Raw genomic sequence first — 9,812 nt, forward strand, 5'->3', positions numbered from 1 at the left:
CATCTATTTAAAAGAATGAAATGAACGGTACTTTGTAAAAACAAATTAATTATTCTTGTCTTCTATACTATCAATCATAACAGTCTTACCCTTGTTTAAAAAATTTTAAAATCTAAAAAATACCCCTGCAAAATAAAACAAATTATAATTACCCCTGTTACAAAATCAAAAATTAATTAACACCAAATAAACCGATGACGCTGTGAAGCTTTGGCTGCTGGTTCCAGCTAGGGGAGACAGGCGTATGTATGTAACCAGCTCCAACAAAACCAGAAATAAGTCGTCCGGCATATTTTTGACTTGTAGACCTTTAAAGATGACATTCCCACATAAAGTCAAATTTCGGAAGGTTTATTTATTCAATTATTGACTGTTGCACTACGATAATCCCTATTCAATCCCGTGTAAGGCAGGAAACAAATCAGCACATTACTTAGACTAGCAATTTGGCAAAAATATCAATGTATTTACAAAATTGTCCATATCTTGAAAAGTATTGATGCTATGTATATAATTTTGATACCATTTTGAAGCTTATTGTCCCGTGGTTACATTTTTATTCAAATCATGAAATGTTAAAAATGCGTTTTGTCGGAACGAGTCACATATTATGTAGTTTTTATAAACATTGGCAGTGCAATTATACATCTGTTTAAAAGAATGAAATTAAAGGTACTTTGTAAAAGCAAAATAATTATTCTTGTCTTCTATACTATCAATCATAACAGTCTTTAATATTAAACAATCCTCACTACAATAAATACAAAGTTATTTCAATCCGAAACGGTCCTTTCATACACCTCTCCACTCAAACACATTGTATTTTGCAATTAATCATCATCCCCTCTTCCCTAAAAAAAATCATTCTATTACAAAATCTAAACACCATGGGATTCACCACATCACGACCAAGCTCACATAGGGCGCCCCATTCCTAAAGTTTCCTAATTTATTCATAAATAAATAGTGCCCTCAATCAGCAACACGGTAGGATGTAAAAGTATATCGAGTTGCAAATTCGCTGTCGTAGTGCACGTTAGTAACCATTGGTTACTGCTCCAAGCCTGGGCTCAAGCACCTGTTCCGAATTTTGATATGCCATAGGCTTTGTGTTGTGATCATTTCGATCAGTGGTTCGTAACAAGGAAAGCGTGATCCAGTTGACCTGGCAACGGTCATATTCTAACGTGCACTACGACAGCGAATGAATTCGGAGTCCTGTGCTGTATAAAAGCCAACTGTTACCGCTAAAACACATCGTGTGTGACAATTCAATCGATCAATGTCTATGAATACATAGTGCTCCTACTGAAAAGAGGAAGCATACCACCATTGGTACAAGCGCGGATATGGCCACAACACATAGCAAGAGAGATTATGCAGGTTTTTTTTTAAATTTCATGCTTTATTAATAATAACTGTATGTAAATTGTTTGTACATTTCTACGTCATTCAGATAGTTTTACATGTAGGTCTAGTCTAATTTTTATACTGTCAGTAGGCCCTATATATATTACAAATTCATGTAAATTCCTTATTTTTGTCTAAATACACAGCTTTCGGCTGAACCATTAGCAAGCTATGTTAACACATTTATGACAATGACATAGGTGCCAAAATCTGAATTTTGATGATATTTACGATCGTCCGGATGAGCAAATCACTGAATGGGCCTTTAACGCTTACCCCTAGATCGATCCCACCGACAACTCTATTTCACTTTTTCTCAATTTAAAATCAAACCATAGCCAAGTTATATAGAAATCAATAGCTAAGCGCACTCTATTTTTTATTCAAGACCAATTTATTATATTTTGGCTGCTGCTCCAAAAATACTAAATAGATGTAGGGGTCATTTCTTGAGTTAAATATGTGACTGTTTTGAAAACACACGCTGGTTCATTTGAGTGAGCTTGAACTGGGTGAACACCAGATCAGATCTGGTGAACACTAACTATACAGCTCTTTGCAGAATAACATAAACAACAGCACAGTTAAACTTTGTGTCTGGTGCCATTATGCTTAAAGTACATTTTAATTGTTAGTTCAACTTCAAACATACGACTCCTAAGGTTTGTGGGAACTGCAGAAGCCAAAATAATTATAAAGCAAGCCTGGAACATTCTAAATGTTATACATGTATCAGAATAATTATTTTGCCTTTCATTGTGCAGTCTCACAAATTTGGTTACAAGTTGTTCTTTCAGTTTGTAATACAGGATAATTAATATAGACCCATCTAGGCTGATGTTGTTGGGAAAATGATTTGCTTGTTATTTAGGCCTATAATAGCTGTCACCATTTATTAGTTTCTGTCATCTTTACATATGTACACTACAGTTAGTACTTAGACTTCACGTGGCAATACCTTTGGGTTGGGAAATGGAAAACATGTATTATATTCATATTACAAAAATGAAACCAACAAGTCCAATTGGTATCCTTGTAATTAAGTATTCACTTCTTTTTGCCTAATTTATCTTCTTACTTAATACGCGGATTTAGGGTTTCTCTACCGGAAGTCAATTTGTGCCGAAATTCCTTCCCACAATACAATAAGTGTTTTGCATAACTCCATGTCATTTAGAGTGAAATAATACTATTGTGTCTTACCTTTATTTATCTTTGGTGAGTCTTCTTATGTTTAGTCTCTTGCACTTGCCCGAAATCACTGTTAACCAAACTTGATCCGTCCTAGGTAACAATACAAAGCGAACTGAAAAATACAGATACGGATATTTATTAAATAAGGTGAAAATATAGCAACAGATGTGGATTTTTTGCCAGGTGTTTATACAATTTGATTGACAAGATCACTTCGTACGCTGTTATAATGTTGCACCGCCCCACTGGGCGGTGCAAATAGGATATATTTCTAATACATACTTAATTATGTGATTTTCTCTCTCCTGGTTGGTCGAGAGCCGGGCAAATGACAGCAACAGCTGTGGATTTTTGGCGTGCTGCGCTGTTCATATAGGATCTATATCAAGTACATACTTGATTATGTGATTTCCTCGTTTCTGATTGGTCGAGAGCTGGGCAAATGACAGCAGCAGCTGTGTTTTTGTTGCCAGCTGTCTATACTGCGTAATTCGTCGGGTGTATTACATAGTAACGTATGTTGATTTTTGTCATTTTTATGAAAATTGGGCAATGTATTTTAAATAGTGAGTAGTATAATATTACCAAGATTTGAAGCTCAAGTTTGCATAATTAATTAGATAATTAATATGCAAATGACGGATGTTGATATATTACATTACCCGACGTTTTACATAGTGGCGTATCTAAACATCCGTCACTATGTAAAACGCTGTTTGCTCGGAAAAACAACTAAATTGTATGGCGTATCTGTCACATCCGTCACTATGCAAGAACATTATTTTTCAATTTGAACGTACGTAATTCAATATTGTTCATTGAAACCTACATGATTTCTTGACGGATGTTGATGACTGGGTATAAACCAAAAACATTTACGTAGAGCAAAAATTCAATGGATCATTATTTTAGTAAAATATCACTTTTAATAAATGTTTAATGGTTCGAGTTGATTCGACAATTATTTAGAGACATTATTTCAAAGCTTTACAATATAAAAGGGATGATTAAGTAATAAAAAATGAAAATATGATCCTTTTTAAGGAGTAGGTTATTGAAAGATGATCAAAATATGTTCAGAGGCGTTTAGAGGCGGCTCCAAATTTACAGATAATACAGTGTAAATTGGTAAAAACTGAATACAATCATTGGCGTTTTGTAAAAAGAAGTTACAGCATGTGTGATTAGCTATATCATGAGAGTGAGTACTAGTAAGATCAGGAGTAAATACTCAAATACAATATGCCATGTATGTCGTAGGCACTCGTGACGAGTCGGTTTTATCGTGAAAAAAGCGTTTAATAATAAGCGTAAAGAACCGACGGATGCTTCGAAGTCCTTCCTTGATCCGACTTTTATGCGCAAGACATAGTGACGGATGTGTGACGGATGTCCATAGATCAACACGAGAGACCAGATTAGCGTGCGCAATATTAGACACGCTTCGCTGGACACTACTTCAGGAGTAAGTGCGAACCTGTCGCCAATCTGATAACCTGGACACCCAAACGTGGAATAAAAAACCCTGGTAGACCACCCCTCACATATGTAGATGTACTCAAGCTGGACACTGGACTAGAAGCATCTGACCTTGGAACAGTCCATACAACCACCCCCTCCCCCAATGTTGACGGCTGTATGTGGGTTTTTGACCAAAGTATACCTCATACTTGGCCATTTTAGGTCCCAAAGTGCCATTTTCTAGGCACTTCAAAATGGCATTTTATGATACCAATGCGCACGAAGTGCGCGAAAAAAATGCCATTTTGAAGTGCCCAGAAAATGGCACTTTGGGACCTAAAATGGCCAAGTATGAGGTATACTTTGGTCAAAAACCCACATACAGCCGTCAACATTGGGGGAGGGGGTGGTTGTATGGACTGTTCCAAGGTCAGATGCTTCTAGTCCAGTGTCCAGCTTGAGTACATCTACAGACTTGACATCTAATATGGAATACTTTTTCGCAAAATTACAAGACTGGTATTGTAGAGGTCTGCATAAACGGCACGGGCTAAATATTAGTTGGGGTATGTCGGGAGATGATGTAAAATAATTGTTTGGTAGAAAATGTGCTTTCCATTAGTTAACATTATGGCGCTCATAATGTAGTGAATTAGCCTAAAATGGCGGATTTAAGGAGACTGAATTTGATTTTTGTGGGGGTAAAATTTTTGAATTTATGCAATATTATTCTGAAATTATCAAATTCATTGAGGTTTGGAGCGATTTTACTGAGCCTAAATACAAATAGGTGTTCGTCAGAACTGAAATGCACATGTGATCTACCAGTTTGGAAAGTGGGAGGAGCTTTAAAAAATATGGCTCTTAAAAGTGGTACGCACTCAGGAAGTTTGAATTGTCCCCTGGGGCCAAATGTTATAAACTTACTGTACACAAAGTAACACTGTGAGTTCATTGGACAACCAGGAATCCACACACTGTTGTTTTGGTACCCTAAGTTTATAACATTTGACCCCAGAGGGCCATTCAAACTTCATGAGTACGTACAGCTTTTCAGAGCACCATTTTAAGCTCCTCCTCTGTTCAAAAAGTTGGTACATTGTAAGTGTATTTCAGCTTTGATGAATGCCAGTTGCTGACGTAGTTTAAGAACTATCACCTCACACCCCTAAAAATTTGATAATAACAGAACCATGTTGCATAAAGTCTGAAATTGTGTCCTCCACAAAGCTCAAATTCAGCCTCCTAAATCCGCCATTTTAGGCAAATTCGCTACCTTATGAGCACCATAATGTAAATATATGGAAAGCACAATTTCTATCAAACAATTATATTACACCATTCCCCGACACACCCCAATTAATATTTCGCCCGTTCGGTCTATGCAGACTCCGTCCAGACCAGTCTTGGAATTTTGCGAAAAATATTCCATATTAAATGTCAAGTCTGTACATATGTGAGGGGTGGTCTACCAGGGTTTTTTATTCCACGTTTGGGTGTCCAGGTTATCAGATTGGCGACAGGTTCGCACTTACTCCTGAAGTAGTGTCCAGCGAAGCGTGTCTTTCTTTCTCTGATCTTCTCTGGTAGTCTTGGAAGGTCTCAATACAGCTCTTTGTTGTTTATATGCTGCTTCTAATGGATGTTGTACACTGCCCTAAGCATTCGAGTGTAACAGCCGTCCAGCTCTTTAGATAGTTTTGGAGTTATGGTCCAGGCTTCGCATCCATATGTTATTCACATACTCCACTGTTGTATTGAAAACCCGCAGTTTTAATTTATTTGGTAGGGCAGGCTTCCATTTTTTACTGGCTGTTACATGCTCCCCAAGCAGCTGCCTTACGTGTGTTGACATCATGCTCTGTCCTAGCCAACTTCCGACTCTTCCGACTGATGTTTCGACCCTTTGCAGCAGTTTCTGAGCTTGTTTAATTTCTTCTGACAGGAGAGCGATGTCATCTGCAAAAGTCCAGATCGGTTACCACTTCTGCCCCAACTCGTCTGCTCTTTCTCCTTTCTAGATGGAATCCAAGTGCATTGTATACGTCAATTTGGGTGAATTTGGTCCAAACGGCTTATAAAGTTTAATTTTACACGGAAGGGGAGACGAAAATGGACTGTGCAAATAAATAATTAATTATGAGCGTAAAGGGGTGGGAATGGGGTGGATTTTGCTTAGGCGAAAGGGGAACAAATAATATTTATAAAATCGTCGGCTGTATTCCATAGTGGCGTATAGTGATTTTTGGTCATTTTTTTGAAAATTGGCACATATGTCTTTAATGATGTTCTCTTTCATTTTTCTAAGTCTCATCAGTCATAATTAGCTAATTAATTAGTAATTGATTAATTAAATGTGGCGTATAGTTACAAAGTGACATTTTTCGTATTCCATAGTGGCGTATCGACCATACGCCACTTTTTATACACATTTTATAATTATGAAATATCGGCAAAATGAAAAACATCGTATGTCATAGTGGCGTACGCGTATCGGACCTATACGCCACTATGGAATACGATGTTTTTCATTTTTTTCTATATTTCATAATTATAAAATGTGTATAAAAAGTGGCGTATGGTCGATACGCCACTATGGAATACGAAAAAGGTTAGGGTATTGCGTTTTGTTCGTTTTCCATAGTGACGTATAGTTTTATTGTCAGTTTGCCAGCAAAAGTATGTATTTATTTCTTTTGAAAAATATATAACAATAAAATCTATTTAGTTTATTACAGAAATTTGACATCATTTACAAAATATAATGAATGTCTGATTTACACAACTCGATTTTAAATTGGCATTTCTTCAAACCCGATTTTCTCGAAAAGTTGTTTATTCGCGGCGCCCCACTATACGCCACTATGGAATACGGACGACGAAATAACAAGTAATTAAAAAAACAAATAAATAAATAAAAATTGGTATAGAAAATTATAATTAATTTTACACAGGGGTGTTCAAATAAATAGTTATGAGTTCTGGGGAGAGTGGGGGTACAACCGCTGCGCCAACTCGCTCTAATATTACTACATATTACACCTCTTTTTAGCGAACAGTTGTTTCAAAGTTGAGAGTATTTACTACTGGTGATGTTTTGAAGGGTTCAAGCAAACTAACCAAAGTGTTAAATAATAGTTACGATGTCATCTGAATACCTACTTTCCCATGGTTGTTCCTACTGATTTCTTTATGTAGAGTTATACAAAAGGTAACAAATAAGTAGAGATTTTGTGAAATTCTACTGTATGCTTCGATCTTACCGATATTTTAGCACAATAGTACAGACTTGACATTTAATATGGGATATTTTTTCGCAAAATTACAAAACTGGTCTGATAGGGGTCTGTATAAACCGCAAGAGCTAAATATTAATTGGGGTGTGTCGGGAGATGGTGTAGAATAATTGTTTGACAAAAATGTACTTTCAATTAGTTTACATTATCGTGCTCATAATGTAGTGAATAAGCCTAAAATGACGGATTTAAGGCGACTGAATTTGATTTTTGTGGGGGGGCTAAATTTCTGAATTTGAGCAACATTATTCTGATATTATCAAATTTATTGAGGTTTGAGGCGGTATTTACAGAACCTAAATACCAATAAGTGTTCTTCAGAACTGAAATGCACTTGTAATCTACCAGTTTTGAAAGTGGGTGGGGCTTTACAAATATGGCTCTCAAAAGTGGTACGCACTCAGAAAGTGTGAATGGCCTCCTGGGGCCAAATGTTATAAGCTTATTGTACACAAAGAAACAGCGTGAGTTCATTGGACAACAAGGAATCCACGAAGTTGTTTTGTACCGTAGGTTTATAACATTTGACCCCAGTGGGGCCATTCAAACTTTCTGAGTACGTACCACTTTTAAGAGACTTGTTTTTAAGCTCCTCCTATGTTCCAAAAATTGGTACATTGCAAGTGTATTTGAGGTGTGATGAATGCCATTTGCTGACGAAGTTTAAGAAATATCACCTCAAACCCCTATAAATTTGATAATAACTAAACAATGTTGCATAAAGTTTGAAATTGTGTCCCCTACAAAGCTCAAATTCAGCCTCCCTAAATCCGCCATTTTAGGCAAATTCGCTACATTATGAGAACCATAATGTAAACTTATGGAAAGCACATCATCTATCAAACAATTATTTTACACCATCTCCAGACACACCCTAATTAATATTTAGCCCGTACGGTTTATGCAGACTCCGTCCAGACCAGTCTTGGAATTTTATGCAAAAATATTCCATATTAAATGTCAAGTCTGTAGTATGCACCCTAATAAAATGTATATACTTATATTGTCTTTGTATTATTTATGAATTGATTTGTAAATTCAATGTATCTTTTTTAATGAAAATAACGATATAGGGAAAAAGTTCAAGTTAACATGTACGGTGCTTGTTAACAATATTATATTGAAAGACATCAAAAGAGACATCAAAAGTAGATTAAATCAACGTGTGTGAGAAACGACAACAGTTGTTAGAAATGCGTTTTTAACGATGCTTTGCATCAAAAGATAATATGAATGACGACATTAAAACTCATTAATGTTGCTATAAATAAAAAAATAATGAGATCATTTCAAACAAATGACAGTTTTTACAGGATCTCATGACTTCAAAACAAATTAAATCTGCGTGCTAATTGAGCTTAGCAAATCGACTGTCTGTCAACCTAGAAATTAAATTGAGAATAAAATACAGCACTTGTTTGAAATGTACCATAATTACTTTTTTTACCATTTTATAAATGCTGCTAAAAATATAGTTCAAAACACTTTTAAATAAAACCCAGGTTTGATATAGTGAGCTTGATCAATGAAAGTTTTTCGCTTTGTGTTTCAAACTGTAAAAAAAGGCTCCACAATTTATTACAATATTTAATGTGTGCCTTTTTAGTTAACTCTTTTTAAAACTTGGTCATATTTAGTAAAGTCGTAAGAATATGAAGAACGCAGACAATGTATAATAATAATAATAATAATAATAATGAGGCGCTTGTATAGCGCAGAAATACCTTTAAAAGGCCTCTAAGCGCTTTACAAAAATATACAACCAATACACAAAATTAAAAATTATAAAAAACAATGATAAAACAAAAGTTCAGAGAGTGAAACCAGCACTCATAAACATGACCATACGATAAAACGTGATTTAAAAAGCTAACATAGTATAGGTCCAAAACATACAATATACATATGACTTAAAAAGAACATGAGCAATCTGAAAAGAAAGATTGCACAAAATTGATTCATGCATGGCATCCAGGCAGCAGACGAGTTGGAGAGAGCAAAAACAGACCATCACCTCCGTGGAACGGACAAGCCGAACGGATAGAAAAAACCGACAGAGGTGAGAAAACTAAAACGTCTGCTTAACTGGATACCACGCACAACATAGCAGCAAAACACATATAATTTAAACAGTTGGGTTGATAAAAAGATGAGTTTTTAACAGTTTCTTGAAGGTGGCAAGTGACGCGGCATTCCTAATCTGCTGAGGTAACCCATTCCACAACTTAGGTGAAGAAACTGAGAAGGCACACTCTTCGTACGTTGATGTTGCTACAGTCCGTGGTACTTCAAGGAGAGAAAGGGACGACGACCGAAGCGAGCGGCTCGGTTTGTAGGTGTTAAGAAGTTCTTTCAGGTAAGGTGGAGCTAGTCCATTAAGCGATTTGTATGTGATCATGAGGATTTTGAAGACAATGCGATCTTTCACAGGAAGCCAGTGCAGCTCATTTC

General features: G+C 36.0%; 1 protein-coding gene across 1 annotated transcript in view; it reads right to left on the minus strand.

The window, feature by feature from the left end:
• Nucleotides 1-9,486: 9,486 nt before the first annotated feature.
• Nucleotides 9,487-9,812, minus strand: part of LOC140161942 (uncharacterized) — a 591-nt gene continuing 265 nt past the window's right edge. Inside the window, exon 1 of the mRNA XM_072185236.1 lies at nt 9,487-9,812. This exon is cut by the window's right edge and continues 265 nt beyond it. Coding sequence (XP_072041337.1) covers nt 9,487-9,812 — 326 coding nt within the window.

Source organism: Amphiura filiformis, chromosome 10 (genome assembly GCF_039555335.1).
Source record: "Amphiura filiformis chromosome 10, Afil_fr2py, whole genome shotgun sequence".
NCBI lineage: Eukaryota > Metazoa > Echinodermata > Ophiuroidea > Amphilepidida > Amphiuridae > Amphiura > Amphiura filiformis.